The 21,574-nt window shown below is 45.2% G+C and overlaps 1 protein-coding gene and 1 long non-coding RNA gene across 2 annotated transcripts in view; one reads left to right on the top strand and one right to left on the bottom strand.

Annotated features, from left to right (window-relative positions):
* Positions 1 to 21,574, bottom strand: part of LOC138569051 (uncharacterized) — a 75,716-nt gene that overhangs the window by 22,302 nt on the left and 31,840 nt on the right. Inside the window, exon 2 of the long non-coding RNA XR_011303085.1 lies at positions 6,123 to 6,211. This is a non-coding gene — a long non-coding RNA (uncharacterized lncRNA). The remainder of the gene's footprint in view (positions 1 to 6,122; positions 6,212 to 21,574) is intronic.
* On the top strand, positions 10,491 to 21,262 carry IL6 (interleukin 6). Its single transcript, XM_069648335.1, has 5 exons — positions 10,491 to 10,592; positions 12,280 to 12,488; positions 16,274 to 16,387; positions 19,530 to 19,676; positions 20,663 to 21,262. Exons 1-5 carry the CDS (start codon positions 10,574 to 10,576, stop codon positions 20,870 to 20,872), a joined length of 699 nt encoding a protein of 232 aa, XP_069504436.1. The 5' UTR covers positions 10,491 to 10,573; the 3' UTR covers positions 20,873 to 21,262.

Raw genomic sequence — 21,574 nt, 5'->3', positions numbered from 1 at the left:
CCAATTTTTCACAGAAAGTGTGCTATATAATGTACTATTTTAAACCATTATTTCCAAAATGTTCTTTGGGCTTGGGAGGACTCTCCAATCCCAGATGCTTGGTTCAGGCTCCCTAGCTATGCTCAGTCACTCTGGCATATTTGTGGGATATGTTAACACCTCTCCAATCAAAACATTCTCCACTGTCCTTGGATAAGTGGCTAGTGGGTGAAAGGGTATAAAAGTGTGTGTGCACGGCTGGGACATTGGAGTATGGAGGTTTTCTAAGATGTTTTACTGATATTTTTGGGCAAATCCAACTTGATGAATGAATGTTATTGCATGTGGGGGGTTAGTGTGGGGGCGGTTTATAGCACAATGGGGCAGACAAACTGGGCATTTTCTTTCTGTAGCATGCCATTTTTTACTCACTTCAGGGGCACGCCAATATGATGTGTGTTCTTACTTGGGGAGGGTGCGGGTATGTGTGCAGCCAGCAAGTAAATATTTTCTTACTGTGACATTGCATGTTTTACTGCTGTTAAAGCCATAATCAACATGATGAGTGTTCTTTCATTGTGGGTCGTGGGTGGGGGCATTATGGCAGCCAAACAAGGATATGTTTCCTTACTGTAGCATTGAATGTTTTACTGGCCTTGAGGTAGTGGTGGTTGTGCAAGCATTCGTGCAGCAATAATTACCCATTTTCTTCCTGTGGTGCTAGATTTTTACTAGCATGAATGGCAAAGCCAAAAAGCGTATGTTCGTACATGGGGATAATGGCATATACTAGCAGAGTCAGCATGGACGTTTTGTTAAGGTATCATTACTGGGTGTAATATTACTGGCCATGCACAGAGTTGGCTAGTACATTTGGGTGTGAAGCCGCAGGAGCCAGGCACAGCCCCCTTGTTCTACACTAAATGAAAGATTTAAGAATTGATTAAAACACATACTTACATCTTTCACCAACTTCATTGTGCGGCATGCCCCTGCAGCAGGATGATCATCATATGCATTTTAAATGTGTGGTGGTCCAGGCCGGCATGGTGTGTGGCATGGCCCATGCTTTGTTGCTGAGCTTAGGTGGTGGGGGCATCAGCATGGCTTGCAGGGGGTCCCCACATTTTGGATTATGCCGCTCTAGGGTGGAGTAGCCACTGAGGTGCCTACTGTGGTAGCACCAGACCCAGTGATCCAAGGGTTGCCTATTAGCGTAGAATCTTAACCTGGGTAGGAGTAAATGGTCGTCTCAGACTTCAGGTTCCTGCCAGAGCTAAGTGACTTGTCCTTAGCTAGAGGCTCCAACCAGGGTGACTTTTACCAGGTGCAGCCCAACTGTCCAACTCTGGCAGATTTGAGTGAGCACAGATAAATAGGCTCAGGTGGAAGCCCTTTTCAAGGTTTTCAAGGCTTTCAAGGTTTAGTGGGAGAATGGTCTCCTATGCAGTGAGTTCAAGAATCCTGTGGTAGGGGCCACCAGAGGTTGAGGGTGCCCAAATGTTGCAGAAGGTTCCTACTGAACTTGGCTCATTACATTTTTTTGGCAGGTCAATTAGGAAGGGCCAAGATAGCTGACAGGTAGTCCAATCATTTCTACTGGCCCGAGATGAGTGTAAACATCAAGGTGTTTGTGAGGTCCTGGCAGATTTGGCAAGCATCTGGTAAGTCTGGTGGGGCAACAAAGCCCTGTTAATTATACTACCAGTGGTTGGGTAGCCTTTCGAGAGAATAGGCATAGACATTGTAGGTACTCTGGATCCTAAAACCTCCTGAGGAAAATGGTACGTCATGGCTGTGGTAGACTTTGCCACCCAGTAAGCAGAGACTATACCCCTTAAGGAGCATAAAAGCCCAACTGGTGGCAAGGAGTTTGATAGGGATATTCTCTCATTTACGGTTCTCCAAAGAATTCATTTATGACAGGTGATCAAACTTCATATCAGTGTATGTGAAGGCTACGTGGGATGAGTGTGGGGTTACTTACAAGTTTTCCACAGCCTTTCACCCACAAACCAATGGGCTTGTTGAGCAGTTCAGCAAGAACATCAAAGGCCATACCTACTGTTTGCCTACCAGGAAGTGCCACAGAGTGGTGTAGGGTTCAGCCGCTTCGCCCTCCTGTCAACCCACTAGGGGTCCACTAAGTCTGGTGCATGAAGGATGGGATGGCAATGCCCAAGTTCCTTCCCACTGCATTTTGGATTATGCCCTTGGCCTCAGATCCAAGATGGCCAAGTAGAAAGAACAGAGCATTAAAAATCTGAAGGTTCACCCAGGAGCTCATGAAGCACTGGCATGACCAGAAGGCCACAGTGACAGAGTCTACTCCAGGAGAGATGGTCTGGTTTATGGAGCCTGTCAAGCCCAACGCTCTTCATGATGAGTGGACGTGGCCCTACGTGGTGCTAGAAAAGATCAGTGAGGTTAACTATCTCATTGATATAAAATGATGAGATTGAGGAGGAGACATATCCCCTCTCAGACTTGTTGCATGTAGAACTCACTGATGGGTCTCTGGAGGGAGTCCAGATCTCCCTAAACCTACATATACAGCAATTGTGGGACTGCCAGCAGCTGATGGGCCAATACACATTTGTTCTCACTGACCCCAGGTAAAATTGATTGGTGCATCCATGATATTGGCACTGGAGACAGTAGACCATTGACAATCTAAATTCACTGGATGCCTGACAAGCTAAAGGATAGCATCGAGGAGGAGGTCTCCGAGATGATGGACTTAGAAGTGATTGAGCCTTCCCATATCCCATGGTTTAGCCAGGTGGTATTGGTCCCTAAAACGTCCAGTAGTGGGAAAATTAGTCTACTTTTAAGTGGACTATAGGAGGCTGAATTTTGCCACCAAGACAGATTCGCACACAGGAAAGGCAGATTGACCAATCACAATCTGCCTTTCCCAGGCGTGTTTGTGCATGCACCGCCCGTGGAGAATGAATAATGTCAATAAAATGGCTGCTGCTATAAAATAGAAAAGGGACTAGGTCCCTTTTCGAATTACAGCAGCCATTTTGGAACCTGTTTTCCATGGCCACCGTCATCTGAAAAGGGGCCTAGTCCCTTTTCTGTTTTAATGGCGGTGGACATTTTTTTTATTTTTTTCTTTTCTGCGATGGGAGATGTGCTCGCACTGAGTACATCTCCTGTCAGAAGGCAAAGAAATTAAATCTGTCCACTTCCTGGGAAATCTCAGTGCAAATAACCTTCACCCCCTGGCTGGGGGCGGACACGGACAATTGTAACTCTCTACTGTGTGGCACCTCAGAGAAAAACTTGAATAAGCTGAAAGTGGAGCAAAACAATGTCGTCCGTGCAGCGACTAACCTGGGTAAACATGATCACATCTCTGAAACAAGAAAGGCCCTCCACTGGCTACCCATCCGGGAAAGAATACAATTCAAAACTCTTTCCATCACGCACCAATGTTTAACCAGCCGTGTGCCATCATACCTCGTCGACAAGCTCAAAAGACAAGCCCTTCAAGACCACAGCCTACAAACACTGCCTGGAGATTCCGAGATTCCACCGAAAAAAGCCAGGGGTCCTGCTTCCCAGTCTGGGCTTCTACCCTCTGGAATAACCCCCCACCCCCAACTGCATGCCGAACCCTCCTACCAATCCTTCAAAAAAAACTGAAAGGCCATCTCTTCACCTAACTTTATCATTACCATCAACACTGTTCACCTCTTTTTTTTCTCTTCTGACTGTAACTAGTGGCTAGGTTCCCCAGGGCTTTGTGCGCTGCTATAAATGCATACACAAATAAATGTGTATTCCCCCAGCCAGACTGTCTTTTCTGCTTCCAGCTAGACGGTAGCCCTAGCGTTTGCCTCTCTTGTTCCTTTGTGATGGCAGGTAACAACATCCTCAGAGAGACAGCCACTCCACAAGAAGCTGTCATGGGAACAGGAATCAAAGGGCACATTCATTCACTGAAGGAGTAGCCTCAAACCAGGGTGCTGCACACCAAAGGGCATTTGATTCTATTGAGAGGAGAAGAAGGTGAGGGGTAGTGTAGACAGAGAGAGCTCCTTACAGCTGGAGGAAGGTTCCAGCATCTTGTTTCTCTGTGCCTCTATCTCTCCTTCCTGTCCCCTCCATTCCTGTAGCACAAAACACCCTGGGTATGATGTCAAAAGGCAAAGTCCCTGAGTACAGTGTTTGGGCCCTTAAAGCAGGCTTGCTTTTGTCCAATCACCTGCAGACATTTGACTTTAAGAGAAGGGGGATCCCACTCCTTGTAAGAATCATCTCTGGACTTGAAACCTTCAAGAAGATTTTGTTGGTCCCTGTTAGAACAGGAATCCTTTCCAAAGTACTCCAATTGTGAGATGAAGGCTGGTATCCCAAGTTAGAGGCAAGCTCTGTCGCCTAACCATCCCCAGGATACATTGGGGGTGAATTGCTGCAGGAACAAGACCTACCTGTCTGCCAGCCACACCGCTGCTCAGGGCCTCACCATGCTAAAAGACCCCTGAAGGTGTGTGCCAGCCTCCGCCATGTTTGGGAGTATGAGAAAAGGGCTCTGCTTGTCCCTGAGGACAGCGAGGATTCCACAATTTCGTAGGGGATCCACTGTGAGCCGTGATTCTAATGTGTTCGGCCCAGTTTGAACCAACAGGACCCTCTGGAGTTGCTTTTGGCACTGACCAACTATTGAATCAAAGTTCGGCCTGTTAGAACAAGTTTTCTGCCACACCGTGCCAGCTGCAGCATGTCATTGCCTTGGCTTAAACAAATAAGTATCTGTGCACCTGCATCGCTCGAACCACTGTTCGATCCACCAGCCTCTTTATCAGTAGTTCAGTCCATAATCAAACTGATTCTGGTGTTCTCTTCAAACCACATCCTTCGAGCCCTGTAGCGAACCGACTAGCCTGTGCATCCCATCATCAACCTGTCTGCTGTTGAACTTCAACCATTGAACCGAAACCTGTTGACATCCACAATTCACATCACTGAAGTATCTCTTTGAACCAGATCCTTCTTCAGTTCGACCCAGCCTTGACATCTACTTGACAATGGACTTCAGCGACTGCTGCATTTCGAACCAAAGCAAATGACCAAACAATGCTGAGAAGCCCACGTTCACTATTGTCGAACCACCAAGACACTAAAAAGATATTGTTGCCTAATAACTGCCCCCTAGTCCATTTTGGGCTCTAGACACTAGCTAGGTCTCTTGAATCCCTTTTACAGTTCAAGAACATATCCTTTACAAGAACATAGTGTTTTGTTTGTCCTTTCTCGCCCCGTCTCATTACCAAATGTTCTGCATCTTGCAACAGTGCAGATTCTGTGTTCTTTATCCAGGGTTGGATTTTTGTAGTGTTTTCTATTTAGTTTTTATTACATATGGTTTGTTTATGTTTTTTATAGAACCTTGACCAGGCATTCCTTTTTCCTGTTATACTTTGTTGTTTGGGTTGCTGTTGTCTCACATTCACACCCCTGTTGTCCCTCAGGCCATGTTAGCACAAAATACGGAGGAGGTATTGAACAGTTAGGGTAAAGGTGATTTTGCCTATGTTTTATTCATCACTTTTTCACCATCTAGTGGAAATGAGAACAATTGCACAGAGGGGATCTTTAGCATAAAATTGCACACAGAGTTGGTCCCTTCCATGCAATTAACGAGATGACTGAACATGACCCTAGATATACTATTCGAATCGACAACTCCTGTATCTAAGGGTGGGTGAAAATCCCAACGACGAAACAGAATAGGAGACATTCTCCAACAATTTTGTTCCGCCGGCTGGGCGATTTTCCACCCTTTCTGCCGCGCTTTTGGCAGGTTTCTTTTTGCAGCAGAAATTTCTTTTTGGGCAATTTCTGGTAAAAACGAAACTCAAAGGCGTGACGCACCACTTTCTTGCCCAAAATGTTGTGCAGGAAAAGGCCCCAAAAGGACAACACCGCTCTGTGGGTGAAATTGGCACATTGTGCACAATGTTCCAGGATTCAGCCAATTTTCCTACGGAATGGAATTAGCCATTTTCACCCAACTGTACTGCTAAGAACATGCTTTCTATTTTATGGAGGCATGCCTTTCTAATTCCCACCCATATGAGCAAAGCTCAACCCCTCAACATTTGAAATTCAGGTAACAGTTAAGCACCTACTTGTTTCTCAGCTCATTCTGCCATCATTTACTGCCTCAGCTATTTGTTCTTAGTGACAGGAGTCCACAACTTGTGCTGAAAGAAGTTCTCTGTAAAGAAAAATAAGCATAGCATAACAGAATCTAACATAATTTTTGACATCACAATATTTTCTTACTATTTGCTTCCATTAAGTCATCTTTGGCTTTGTTAGACTTCAGTGTGCATGATGGTCACTCAGCGCTAATGAGAACGAAACTATTTGATGGCACTCAATTCCCAGAGGTCTTGGATGGCATTTTACCAATCCAAAACTTCAAATACTTTATTTTATTTTATATTGTTTGGTTACACGTCGGTAACTCTGCAAACATCAGGGTGTGGTTGACAAACATACAAAATCAAAGCATCGAACACAGAACATGTAAGAGATCCTACATGAGAGAAGGAGGTGTGATTGAGATTCATTATTCAAATAAGGAGATTTCAGCATCTTTTGAAAGGATAAAAGATTGTTTTCGAGACGTAGATCTAGCAGAAGGGTATTCATCTCCTGGGAACCCCCATAAGCAAAGGATTTTCCATTTCCTTTCATTTTTATGGGACGAGAGCATGTTAATAACAAAGGGGCTGATTCATTGAATTTATTGCACAGAAAATAGGGTACTTGCGCCCAATCTGCGGGCTCAACCGTGTTTGCCGATACTTGGAATCGAATGCGCAGTACTTTTCCTGTACTTGCGTGCATTTCATGCTGCCGTGGCACGCCTGTGCGAGCCATCGAGGACCTTGTCGAAGCTCCAAGCAGAGGGTGGGTGTGGCCTGCACAGAGGGCTGGGCTGCACAGAAGTGGGTGTTTTCCAAAGGGCGGCTTGCATGCTGTCCCTCGCACGCCCACTATTGCGCGGCAACAGATGTATTTATGGAATAAAATGCGCAACGTCTCGGCTGGGAAATGCCCATGCAAGTCCTTCATAGGATCCGACACCTGAAGGCTGGTGTAAGTACACTTGCGCGTAGGGTTTTCAGCACGCAGGTGGGATTGCATGTCGTATTTTGGGGTGCGTGTACTCAATCATAGGGGTGCGTGTGCGCTGTGTAGCGGGGTACAGAAACGTTTTACATGGATTCATACACACACTTCCCGAGTTATTGCTGAGTTACGATTTTTCATACTCATGTGTCAGGGTGCCGGATACAGTTATGGGGGACCCTGCGCATGCTCTCCGAGTCATAGGCCTGCTTATGGGGGACCCCACATACTGTTTGAAGGGTGCGTGTGTTCGCCCCAGGGGGACCTGAAGAGGGAAAATCGAGATCAAACCCATGCCCCCTCACCCCAGGCGCATATACAGAAGAAGAGCAGGAAGAACAAGGAGCGCACTTATCATTTGAACCTGGCCCCAGCGCACCCATGGGTGACAAATATGCTGAAAGACACCCACCTCACCAACAGTGCAACTTCCATGCTACATTACAATCAACGCAGCAATATCACAATCTACAAACACAAAAATCCCTGTTTAAAGGCTTGCAAATGCCTATATGAATGAACATGGTCTAATTGCACAGTGTAAAGCCATGTTTCAGGAAAATTACAGCCAAGTTAATTTCTCTCACTGAACACTAGCTGCAGAAGCCTTCAGCAATGCTCCTCGCAAACCCACGAGCAGCCAAGGTCGCGCAGTCAGATAACATTGCTTTCTGCAGACAAACATTTTTTAATTCTCCACTAATGCGAGTAAGCCACGACAACCCAGTGCGTTTTTTTCTTTTCTTTCTGGTAAAGAAAGACATTTTCGCAAAGACTTGCACAACATTTGAAACATAATTGTAACAAGAATGGCTCAGCCCTCGCCAATGAGCGCTCAGAGCTCAGGTGCAAAATGCTTGCTTCAGCTAAAAAGTTATGGGAACAAATTAATAATGCAACAAGCTAGAATTAGGTAATGGTGGGCTGGCACAGCTAAACCAACCCACTGACGCAAAAGTCTAACATCCAATTATCAGGCTCTCTATAAGGGCTACATAGGTAACCTATTACTCAGCAGCCAATAGCAGGAGGAGATAGGTTTCTGGGAGCTGATCCAATTTTGTGAGGTCAGCCTGCAGTGTGATTACAAAGCTGGCTTGCAAGCCAGCCCCGGGGGAGACGGCACCTGAACTCTCGATGTGCACGACGCTCTGCGTGTTTTTTTTCTTTTTTGCTGCCCAGAAATAAACGCAGTTTGGAACATGCTGCTGCCTGCTTGGCACTCTATTGCATTCCTGTGGGCCATATGGGAGGTGGTGGGGTCTCTCATAGCTGGTGAGGGTATGGCTGCTGGGCCCCACAGCCCTGGTGGGGGTCCAGCTTCTCCCCAACAGACCGCGCAAAGGTAGCTGATCTGGCAGTTTCCTGCTTTGCGTGTGGGTGTGTCGGACGTGTTCCAGCCGTGACTTGCGAATACGGTTACTTTGCGCAAACAATTCCATAAATACACGTTGCGTGCATTTTTGTTTCTGCGCGCAGGCTCGCACAGTGTCCTTCGCGGCGTGCAGCCCTTGCGTGATTTCTGCGTGAAATTCCATGAATCGGGCCCAAAGTGTTACTAAAGCTTACATTTCTATTAGGTTTATAAAGAGTAATTCTTTCTTTAATGTAATCTAGGGCATACTTTGCCTGGATTGCTAAATGCTTAAATAATTTCCTGATTGTGCGTGGATGATATTTATACCAATCCGATGCTTAAAGCCTTTGCGACAGCACAATCAATTATGCAAGGACAATATAGTGTTCTGCTGGTGTGACTACTGTGCTTCACTTGAAATGCTCACCTAAAATGTGAACATGGGCATTTTTATTAATCCAGAGTGACTTTACCTGTAGGAATAATGTAGTTGAAGGAGCGTTACGTTGCCAATAAAAATCCCTAGAAACACACAGAAATATATCCAAGCCCCCCATAACTCCCTATGCCCTTCATTGCTCGTGAATATGTGTGTAATTTTAGGGGGGTGCAAGGGTGTTTGTCACCCCCAACTTTTGTGTCACACCTTGTTGTCCCCCTCATTAGGCTGGGGGCCCTTTCATTTAGACGTCACGTCCCCCCCCAACATGTTCAGCAAAGTTACTCCACTGCTCGTGATGCGCCATATACCATCTCATATCGAATCTGCAATCCCATGGCTGATGATATTATCAAAGACATCACTGTTCAGTGACCCTATCTGCAGCGCCAGGGGGGCATGGCCCGTGCCAATCCCCTGGACACAGTGAACCAATCTATGGTACCTGCAGTGCTTGTTCTGCCACCATGCCCCAACCACACAGACCATGCACGAAGCTTCAGTTAACTCTAAGAGTAAGGCATCTTTCGCGGATACAGGAAGAGGAAGAGGAGGGAACTAATTACCCTCTGCCTCCTGCTAATTTCAACCCCTGTCACGGAGTTACTTACTGTTTACTGATATCTGCATTCATTCTGCAGGGCACATTGTGTAATCCTGGTAGAGCTGACCCAACATTTCATCTGTCAGGGGATTATACATTAAAAAATATTGAATTTGGTGATAATGACTCCTGATTTTTCCACTGCTGTGAAACAGGTAGCAAACACTGCATAAAGAACTAGTCAATAGAGTTGAAATGTTGTTGAAATAACATGGGCTTGAATGATAAAAGAGCTACACAAACCCATTCAGTGGCTGAACAGCAAGCACGGGCCACAATATTCGTAAGGCATAATAGGCACACATTCGCTCAATCCCTTGGAAAAATACAATGTTGCTTCAATACTCAGAGTACCACAATCAAACACACACATGTGTGTTTGTTTTACAAACACAAGGAATTGGTATAGCCCAGTTGATTAAATGCGTAATGACACAATCGGCATTCAACCCAGGTGTATATGGTAATGCGTTGCATAATGAGGTTGTATATGTGACATGTCATGTGTGAACCAAACCACAGTCAATAAATAAATACAAAACTATCGTCCACGGTGAATCATTATTCTGCAGTACACTTTCATGTGCGACTGTTCAGAAATCCAGGGGCAGTGACACGCATGTATAGCCACGGCCACCATTTGAATACTAGCGGGAAACGCGATAAAGGAGAACACTTTCTCATTTTCAACAGCATCAAAACTGTTCTGCCCACCGTGCACTTGTACTGCAGGCTTTACGTCATCCATTGAGTCGTTCCTCAGTGTTTCCAAGTTCCCCCTCTTACTACCGCTTCAGTGACGACGTTTATTTCACAACACCTAGGAGGGCTTCCTCTAGATGACTCCTACGTATCTCAGGCCCTTTACAGTTATCCCCCACCCCTCATTCTTGCAGGGTTGGGCTTTTCCCAGAGAACCCCGGAATAACTCTGGCACCGAATAAATACAAGAACCAGGAGGACATGCAGGGCACTACACTCTCCAGAGCCAGGGCCAGTCACCGTGAAAAAGACAAACAAAACGAGAAAGCTTTGCGAGATGGCGCTTTCCCTGAGAAGTAAGTAACGCTGCCCGCGCTTCTAGGGCGTCCCTCCGCTGGGTGCAGGAAATGCGCGGCGCCGGCCGGTGCCTGCCGCCTGGGCGTCGCCACCTGCTCACATCCCGTTCACTGGCAAGGGAATGTTTATGGTAGCGGTAGTGTTTTCATTGGGTGCGCTGCCCGAGTTGAGCAGGAATCTAGCTGCACGATACTACGCATTGGAAGCACAAAACCCATTTAGGTGCCTGGTATGACACTTTAAACGTTTTTTTTTCTGAAACGCATTAGAAGCTGCGAATTAGGTTTTTTTTAAAAAAAAATCCAAACCAATACTAGAATGTGCATCAAGAGCTGGAACATCTCTTGCGTTTGATTAAGCAAGGGCCCTGGCATAAAGGGGGGTGGGTGGGCGGTAGTGCGTGGCCATATTTTATTAGGGATACAATACCCCTTACTGTGTGTAAAAAGGAAATTGCCAGTCCCCTCGGGAGTTTCCAGGCTCCTTATAAAGAAACTCAGCCGCGTTCTTCTATTAATAACAGAACGCCTCAGTGGCTTGTACGTGGTATTTTGTGGCATATATAACGAGATCAGTCCTATTACGAACTTCTGCTGAAGAGTTAGCCTTGTGATGACCTGCTGTTCGGAGTCAGGGCAGTTGTAAAATGTGCAGCCGGTCAGATAGCACATCGAGTAGAGCGCTCGCTTTGACATCCGTGAAGAATCCGGGGTGGGGGGCAAACTCAGCCTTTCATTCTTCCGAGGTCGATAAATGAGCAGCACACACCACCGTGGGTAACAATAAGCAGTGCTCAGAAACCCGAGGGTTCGTAGCGCTATATAAATGCGAAATTATTGTTATTATTATAATGAGCAAGTACTGATCTCATCTGCTCATTGTGAGAAGGATTGGTTGTACATTCCCGATGATGAGCTAGTACTGTTGCAGTCTGCCAATATTGATGCGGCACAGTTGTAATTAGCTGATGAAACAGTGCTGTTGTAATCTGCTCATAAGGTGGAGAGCCAGTACGCGTGTAATTTGATACTGGTCAGGTACTGTTGTAATCTACAGACAAAACAATGCTACTGTTGGGATCTACTGATAATGAAACCGAACTGTTGAAATCCACTCTCTCTGTGGTTCCTGTGACGCTGACTCCCCCGATACTGGCCCGTTTTAGGTGCTGTATTAGAGACAATACATCGGCAGGTGTGGCGTCTGTGCCGGTGGTGTCATGCTTCCTGACACTTCACCACTGTAAAAAAAAGGGTGTTCCTCTAAACCACCTACTGGAGTTTTTAGTCACTCCTTTTGGGTGTAGTCGGTATATAGTATGCTCTTGCTCCTGCCATCAATGGGATCAGCCCAGACTGAACTTCTAGGCCACAACCAACGTGCAAGGGATCACAAGCAGGTGTAGCTCGGCTCTGCTGCCCCTTCCTTGTTATTTATCCCTCCACGTCCTTGCTGTGCTCTTGTTCGTTCCTTCTGTCCCTTGTTGTGACCAGTATTTTCTGTGTTCATTGCTGTGTTTTATTCTGTTCCTTTTTGGCCTTTCTGTGACCTGTATTTTTGTGTCTGTTGCTTTGTTGTAATTATTAGACCCGAGTCCTTGCAGTGCCTATCTACTTTTCCTGAGATGAACTTGCTGTAGTCACATTTTGTATTCTGACTTCTGTTTTCTGTTTCTGCTTCCCTCAGCAATCGTACCCATCCTTACCCAACTTCGCTTTCTGGCCCTGGCTCTCAGCCTGGCTCTCAGCCTGGCACTGTTGGTCCCAAGCATCCATGCCAGCCCAGTTCCAGACTCCTCGGGCGAGGAGGAGCCATCTGATGCCAGGCAGGAGACACCAAAATACGAGTCCCTGGCACTTTTGATCCAGAGTGAGGCAGCTCTGCTCAAGGAGGAGGTAGGAGCGTGGCACTACTGGGATTCTGTGGTCGCATTTTGGGGAGAGCCATTGCTACTGCATGCTTGTACATCAAGCCTATGATTGGCCTTAAATTGTTTGTCTAACTGCACCAGTTGAAGTGTTCTGAAGGCAGTGTCATAACATTCCTTAGTCATGTTACTAGAAGATGCCATGTCTTATCATGGTCCAGCGGTGCGAGTCATATCTCATATTCCACTTTCCAATACTTGCTGGCCCGGTCAGTTTACAGTATGTGCCAACTCTTCTAGCTGGAAGCCACAGGCTCCACTCGCCTTCACGCATTGCTTTGCCATGAGAAGATTTTCACTGAGCAGCATCATTGCAGAAATCCTGCATGACGACATGGTGCATGTCGCGACAGAGAATATCCCCTCAGCCCTGCTATGTCCAATGATATATCCTCTGCTATGTCCAATGGTATATGCTCAGCTCTGCTATGTCCAATGGTATGGTATATCCTCAGCTCTGCTATGTCCAATGGTATATCCTCAGCTCTGCTATGTCCAATGATATGTCCTCAGCTCTGCTATGTCCAATGGTATATCCTCAGCTCTGCTATGTCCAATGGTATATCCTCAGCTCTGCTATGTCCAATGGTATATCCTCAGCTCTGCTATGTCCAGTGGTATATCCTCAGCTCTGCTATGTCCAATGATATATCCTCAGCTCTGCTATGTCCAATGGTATATGCTCAGCTCTGCTATGTCCAATGGTATATCCTCAGCTCTGCTATGTGCAATGGTATATCCTCACCTCTGCTATGTCCAATGGTATATCCTCAGCTCTGCTATGTCCAGTGATATATCCTCAGCTTTGCTATGTCCAATGGTATAGCCTCAGCTCTGCTATGTCCAATGGTATATCCTCAGCTCTGCTATATCCAATGATATATCCTCAGCTCTGCTATGTGCAATGGTATATCCTCAGCTCTGCTATGTCCAATGGTATAGCCTCAGCTCTGCTATGTCCAATGGTATATGCTCAGCTCTGCTATGTCCAATGGTATATCCTCAGCTCTGCTATGTCCAATGATATATCCTCAGCTCTACTGTGTCCAATGGTATATCCTCAGCTCTGCTATATCCAATGGAATCTCCTCAGCTCTGCTATGTCCACTAATATATCCTCAGCTCTGCTATGTCCAATTGTATAGCCTCAGCTCTGCTATGTCCAATGGTATATCTCAGCTCTGCTATGTCCAATGATATGCACCCAGGTTCAGGGCTCCAAGCTGACTTGAGGCTCCATCTGCAGATCTGTCAACTCAGGCTGATGCTTCATTCGGATCGGATATGGTGCGTTTTGCGCGGACCACCAGACAATGACATTGCATGCAGACTATACACTTATATCGAATGCGGAACGTGTATGGCCTATGAAAGGGGATGGTGGTATGATGGGCCAAGCAATCCCTATGGATTTTGCCCTTGGCCCACAGTTTTTGTGGGATGTTATGAAAAGACAGACATTGCATGTGGGCAAAGCTAGCCCCTTTTCGGCGACATCTTCTCTATGGCCACCCAATAACTGATTCCAGATGTTGATCTATGTCACACACTTAACTCTGCACTAGAAGCCGGTGAGACGCGGGCTACCCTGAAAAAAGACATTCATGGCACTGGATTTCAGAACATTGTAGGGTGCATGCACCCCCATAACTTATGTATGACGAGACTGCATTGAAAGCACACACCACAGCTCGACAAGAAAAACAGAATCGTGCGCCATTTTACAGATGTGTTGATCCCTCTTTTGGACTTTCTCCGGGTCAATTTCCCATGTAATTGAAATCGTTTTTTAATCTATGACCCGTGTGTTTCCTGCACACCCACGGCTGCAGCGTGACCACACGGTTGAGGTTTATACATCATTCGCATCTTCTATGTTTCAGTCGGATCCAAAGACAGTTTGCCCACCGGAAGTGACAAACAAGAGATGCATAACACTAAGGACAAAAGGCTTCCCCCCGTGCCCCCACACATAAAGCATTTGAAAAAGGGACCGGACTTGAAAGTCCCCGTTTCTTTTGGGCTTCCCTTGCACCAGGCATAGCCATGTTACACCGCACACACTGTGTGGCTTTAGTGGCCCCTCCCTCCACGCCCAAGGATCTGTCACATCTTGTGGTACATCGCCCAGATAGCAGGCGCCTAGGAGACTGCAACATTTAATAGCGCTTTCACACGGATGGGGGTGGAGGGGAGTTATAAGGTCTCAATACAATACTGCTATACAATTGATTGCATCCTTATACAGTACAAGTGTGTGTGTGTGTAAACTGGACAGTTATGTTTGGACTATACTGCAACTAGAATGATGTCCAGTGCATTAATTCAAACAAGCTTCCTCACACTGTAAGGTGTCCTATCAACTTAGGCTGATTAAAAACAGACAGAAACTACATTGCTGGGTAGTGTCATCTCCCATGTAGGCAGGCATTCAGCCATTTCATCTACAGATGATGCCCCGTTAGTAGTGAAAACCCATTTGCTGCAAGGCCTATAAAGTGATAGCATGACCCCATTCGATAAAGGTTTGTGAGTGCTGGGCCTAAAGGGTTCTTCTGTTGGCGATTGGGAGCTTTGCTGGTACTCGCTTTGTCAGCACAGGCAAAATGTCATCTAATTTGGTGTGTGATTTTCGCCTTTTTGTTTAGTAATGTCTTTCACATGTGAATGATTCAGAATAAAATGTGACCAATTCACAATGGCTACCCTTTGTCAATTGGCCCAAAGAGGGCCTTGTAACACACTCAGTAATACAAATGTTGTTGTTCCTATGCATGTTTATTTGACCAATAAACCTATCATCATTATACAATATAATAAAAGGGCAGATGTATGCTTGTCTGATGCAGTCATGCGCAGTAGAGACTGTCCGCTTCACATTTTGTCACCGCTAGAGGGAGCTGTTGCCTTATATTAAATATATATATATGAAATATATTAGGCCAGCTGTATGTTTGTCAGATGTAGTCATGCACAGCCTGTTGTCACTGCTAGAAGGGAACTGTTGCCTTAAGAAATATATAGTGGTCCTACTGTGTGAATGAAAACTGTATCTTCTGTATCCCACTGATAAGGTATGTTTGTCCGATACAGTCATGCGAGGTAGAGACTGCCCGCTTAGCCTGTTGTCAACGCTGGAGGGAGCTGTTGCTTTAGGATATATAGTGGTCCTACTGTGTTAATGAAAACCTAAAAAATATAATTTCTTCTATTGACATGAATTACAATCAATTACAACCAAATATACCACGTAACGTATTAACACTCTGAAAATGTCTCTCCTCACACACTTTGGCCCATGTACAAGGGCTACACGCTAGTTAGCAGGTCAAGGGCACACGCCCCTCTCTCATTCCACCCAGTACAGTCCACCCAAGAGCCATATTCCACTGTGAGGGCTGAAACGCTCATCCTCGTAACCATGCAAAGTGTGGTCCATAGCCCAAATCACTAGACACACAGTTCTGCCAAGTTCACATTTTATTGTGCAAGAAATAACTAAAATTGCTATTGGGGACTTTTAAGCCACAGGGCCAAGTTTGCGTTAAATCTGTGTGGAGCTATTGGTGTGAATAAATGATCTTTTGAGCTTTAAACAACACATGGATTGCTACAAAAACAAGACCAGCATCTGGAAAAGTGCTCATCTGTGGTCATTCGTGAAATGTTTGATGCAGTCAAAATTGGCTGCGTATTTATGTGTAAGTCTCGCACGTGTCGATTATGATGTGACCATTTTTTTTTTGTCCACAGCTCTGCACTAAGCATTTTGTGTGTGATAACAGCATGGAATCTCTATTGGAAAACAATCTGAACCTCCCAAAGATCAATAGAGAAGATGGCTGCTTCAAGCAGGGATTCAGAAAGGTAAATGGTTAGGGAGTAATTGTCCTTGAGTGTGCAACATAGGTCTCGCATAGGCGTTCCTCCTCCTGGAAACACGCAAGAAGGGAAGTCAATTCGACCACTGAACGTGGGAATAAAAGAAGAGTTGATTTCGAACTGTAATGGTCAGGCAAATGGGAAGCCATCTCCAAGCTTCGTGCGGTGTGTACATGACCCCCATTAATGCTTGCAAATTCCATTTGCCTAGGAACAGAGCCTTCACTGGTTCATGACTACTGGAAATATAACAATAAAATGTGGGCAGAGAAGGCCCCAGCCAAAAATGCCAAATGGACAGTAAATCGAAATGGCTATGAACTATCGCACGCCGTCACCACACCCTGCTCCCAATATAGTCCCTGGGCTCCCCCCCCCTGCTTCCATCACAGTCTCTGGCCTCCCCCATCCGACTCCTAGCGTAGTCCTGTGCTCTCCCCATCCTACCCCAAAACAGACCCTGGTCTCTCCGAACCCTGCTCCCACCACTATCCAATAGCACCCGTCCATCCTGCTCCCAACACAGTCCCTGGGCTCCCCCACCCGGCTCCCAGCACAGTCCCAGGGCCAGTGGTGGTTGGTGAATTTTTTAAGTGGCGGGGCATTAAAATCTCCACCAGATATGTAATTGCGACAGAGCACAGTGAGGGAGCCCGAACCAATCAAAGGGGGTTCGGGGAGGTTTCCGCCTGTGCACTTTTTTTTTTTAAATAATGGGTTCAAATGTTGCATTTTAGAGCGCACTTTAAAAAATGAATGTTTAAAAAGCCAAGCAGTTTGAAATTGGTGCTGGAGGTCCAGGGGGCAGGCATGATATTTTTTACTCGACATCTATAATAGATGTCCAGTAAAAAGATACCATACCTGTCCCCTGGGCCCCACAGTGCCTAACACAATCAACATGATTTTGTGTGTATGCAAGGCACTGGAGGATCAAGAGGGAAAGCATGATCTTTTTGACTGGACATCTTTGATAGATATCCAGTATAAAAATGCCATCCCTGTCCCCTGGACTGCACAGCGCCTCAGAAGGAGAGCTGCTTTTGGCATGTGGGTAGGGAGATTGTGCAACAAATGCATTTTTAAAATGCCTTCCTTTGTTGTACAACCCTTCTTCCCCTTCAACCTCCCACTCGCCAAAATCAGCTCAATGGACCAAAACAAACACACACACACAAACACACATTCACACAGTAATCACTCTATCATTCACACAAGCACCCATCACCATACACTCACCCATAACACAAGCATACACACATTCATACACATATTTAAATAAAAAATAAATGAACATAACCGTACCTTCTACAGGGGCCTGGGCATGGGTGCTGAAATGCCCCGCTCCAGGCTTCTCTGTCCGTATGTGCAAGGAGGCGCAGGAGCTCCTCCTCGGAACATACAGACATGCAGTGCCCCAGACAGCATTTCCAATGAGCTATGTAAGGCTGGTGAAGCAAAACGCCCCCAGCCTTGTATGGCTCAGTGAGCATGTGCCACTAAGGAACTGAACTGAACTGTCAAAGGGAAACAGCGTTTCTCTTTGACTGTTCTGCTAGCCCAGGAGCACTCCCTCAGCTGGAAAAAGCAGCTGAGGGAGTGCTCAGTATTTCACTGAGCTGGCTCCTCGGCTCATCCATAATGGGTGAGTGGGCCACTGGGTGGACACCCCCACGCCCATTATGGATGAGCCGCCAGGCTGGGACTGGCCTATAGTGCAATAGGACAATGCCTGTACCAAAAATACAAAATGCTAGTGTGGGCCAGTCAAAATGGGCCACTTATTGTTGGTCAATGTGGGCCAGTTTGAGGAGTTACTTCATTATGTAGCTAGTAGTTTTGACCATTGTTGCTGAATAAATATTCTTTAAATATCACAATTTGCTAACATTTTAACAAAAAACAAACCCTTTGGTACTATTGAAACAGTCTGTGACTAAAGGAATGAATATCCATTTGCAACTGAGGGCAACTTTTCCATGGGTGCCTGAGACAGTTTTATGCTCCAGTCCGACCATGTGAGCCACCCCTGCATATTTCCTCCAATCTAAAAAACAACAACAAAATAAATCTTTTTTTATCCTTTTACATTTCATGCTGGGCTCTCACGCTAATCCCCCCCGCCCCGCCTCCCTGGGAGGTGGCGTGCGCCACAGTTTGAAGACCTCTGGTTTAAATGGTCTTTCCACCTAGCATTGTGCCAGGTTGTGGCCATATTAGTGTGAGACTTCCTTGGCAACATTTCTGAATTAATGCCAGCTTGAGATCTTTTAATCCACCTGTCCAACTGAAAGCATAAACTAGTAAAAAAGAAATTTAAAAAAGTGCTCCTGCATTGCAGCAAGTACCTATCATTTGTTAAAGACACAGAACTTGCAAAAGTGAAATTATGGACAATACAGATCAAAAGGCAAGGGTTTCTGTTAAAACGTTAGTAGTAAACTCAATATTTAGTTTAATCTAGCAAAAAGAACATTTCATGTCTGCATCTAATCTCCCTTTAGATTTATGACAAATTCACAGTGATACATTTCCTAACATTGGTTGAGCGCAAACATGTTTCGCCACTTTTAGCACTTCATCAGTGTTATGAAAGAAAAAAATGGCACGCAAACCATTGTTTATATCATCAAGTAGCAATTATTAAAAATTATTTTAGACGTCTCATAGTCTTCAGTGTGTAATAAATTAACAAAATCAGTATGAATCTGGTTTGTGAATATTGTTGCAACTGCTTATATTCATGATGTCTGATTACACTTTTGTTTATTTATCTCTATTGAATCAGTACAACAATTTCACAAATTCGAATGTCCCTTTGTGGAGTCTGTGCATTATGTGCCTTAACTCACACAAAGAATACACTTTACACATGCAAACATTCCAATTTTTTCAATTAAGGGATGACATACATCGCTATAAGATTATTTCAGCCTTTTGATGATTACCTCTTTTGGATGTCAGTGTTTTATAATCCTTCCCCTTTCTATTGTTGCATGCGAAATCATATTGTTCCATGAACACTAATTTGGATTAATTTCTGATCAAATTATTTTTTATATAACATTGTATTGCATCAAACTGCATTGATATTTATTGATCTAATTCTATTACTGTTTCTTCTTAGGAGAAATGCCTGAGGAAGATCACCAACAGCCTTTTGGGGTTCGAAACCTATCTATCATATGTGGAGGAGACCATGGGCATTGAAAGCAAAAAAGTAGAATCCATCAAGTACAAAACAAAACACCTTACAGAACTCCTGCTGGCTCTGGTGAGTTGTATTGTACTTTTTTACCAACCAACTATAAAAGATTTGTTTTGTAATTATTGCCTCTTTCTTGAGTTTATAATCACATTAAAGAAAAATACCTGTAGGTACCAGCTAGGGAAGCTACCCAAGAAGAAATAGTCTGTAGGCCCCCACACTAGGAAAAATAAAAAAAGTTTCTATTTTAGCCATTCCAACCTTTTTTTGGATTTTCAATTGATAGCCCAAAACTGCATTGGGTTCCACTGTTGATGTTTGGTTGAGAGCTTGCCAAACCTGCATTGTGCTCTTGCACGGATGTTGCTGGCAGACCCTGAAATCGGAAAGGTGCCAAGAACTCAAACCTGCACCCTTCTATTGGCCCAAAGAACCACACAACAAGGTTTTAAATGGTCGACAATGCTTCTTGCTATCCCATGAATTCCTCTTCAAGGCACACGTGGCCTGAATTTCCCATAACACTGATAGGACAAGGCCCAGGGGAGGTTTCAGACCCAGGAGGTCTTTCAAACTCCTGCTGATATTACTTGAGCCACATACTCAACTCTCAATGACGCACATCTCAGCACCTTCAGCAGGAGGATGGCTTCCTCTGGAGAGCTCGCTCTACAGCTCCTCCGAATGAGCGACAGAGGCATGCTGGAATCAGCAGACCCCTTTCCTTGACACACATGGGCACTGGGAGCCTGTGGGTATGAGGATTGCACCTGTTACTTGCTCAGGGAGCGGCAATCAGCACCACACGTGTGCTGCACTCTTGGTCCTCTCACATCATGCAGAATAAGGATGCCAGCATGTTGTGTTGGCTGGTCGCCCAACGTTGTGCCGGCGGTGTACGTCACACTGTGCGACCAGACCCATCTTAGATAAACAGGGCACATTACTTTGAGGGTGCGCAGCAGCACTGCTTTGCCTGTCAACATCTTCCTCCACAGGTGTGTTTTTTTGTAGAAACTTTCCTGAGCAAGTTTCTCTTTCTCTTCTATCAGATGAGGAAACCTAATGCAGAGGGGGTGACGCCAGGGACACCCGGAACTCCGGAGAACCGACAGACTAGGCCGCAGGCCAAAGACACCTGGACGCAGAAAGTGACTGCTCGCCTCATCCTGCGGGACTTTATTTTATTCATCCAGAAAACTGTGAGAGCCGTTCGATTTCTCAGCACATCGGGCGCTAGAAACGGGAGCCTCGGTGTATGAACGTTTTAGTTCAAGTTCGCTCCTCCAGTCCAAACGTCTGCTACGTGGCAGAGTAAAGTTCTGTTCTTCATTAAGAACAAAATGTTGGAATGAAACATTCAGGCATCTTTGGAAGATATTTATTGTATTTAATATTTAATAATATGATATTGTGCATTTAATATTATGAAATTGTGCATTTAATATTTGCTTAATTTATTCTGCTGAAATTGTATTGTGCTATTTATATTTTTGTCATGCAATCCATTCCGAAGGAGTGTGCAGCACTGGAGCATGAAGGAGCTTCGAGACCCAAATGCTAGGAAATAGCATTTGAATGTTGATGGAAATGTATTTATGCATTTTGTATTTATTTATTTATTTAAAGCAAATAAAAGGGACTTCCCAGAAAAAAAAACTCTGCCTTGTTTACTAGTCTGAACAATGTTCATCTATTGCCCAAAAACAATTCCAAATAGTTCTGATTTTCTATATATATAACTTTTGAAATGTTATTCTTCCAGTTCATGTGCTTAAGCAAAGTATGGAATGCCGGAAACTGCGCCAACCGCAGGAGGCTTTAGTGGTCGCCACTCTTAGCGGCAATGCCTACTTGCACAACCCTAAAAGAGGTGGGAAGGCTGAGGTTAGGGGGGTGGCAGCCGGGTATCCTCATTATCCCACAGAAGAAGTTCATTGGGGTGGAGAGGAGGAAGGACGAGG

The sequence above is a fragment of the Ambystoma mexicanum genome, chromosome 2q, assembly GCF_040938575.1.
Source record: "Ambystoma mexicanum isolate Mex_15411 chromosome 2q, UKY_AmexF1_1, whole genome shotgun sequence".
NCBI lineage: Eukaryota > Metazoa > Chordata > Amphibia > Caudata > Ambystomatidae > Ambystoma > Ambystoma mexicanum.
This window is presented reverse-complemented; position numbering and strand designations above follow the sequence as displayed.

Bases quoted from the DNA above. Each gene is read 5' to 3' on its own strand.
- IL6 (XM_069648335.1), top strand. The intron at 12,489-16,273 runs GTAGGAGCGTGG...TTTTGTCCACAG, and splicing joins CAGCTCTGCTCAAGGAGGAG to CTCTGCACTAAGCATTTTGT. The intron at 19,677-20,662 runs GTGAGTTGTATT...CTCTTCTATCAG, and splicing joins CAGAACTCCTGCTGGCTCTG to ATGAGGAAACCTAATGCAGA.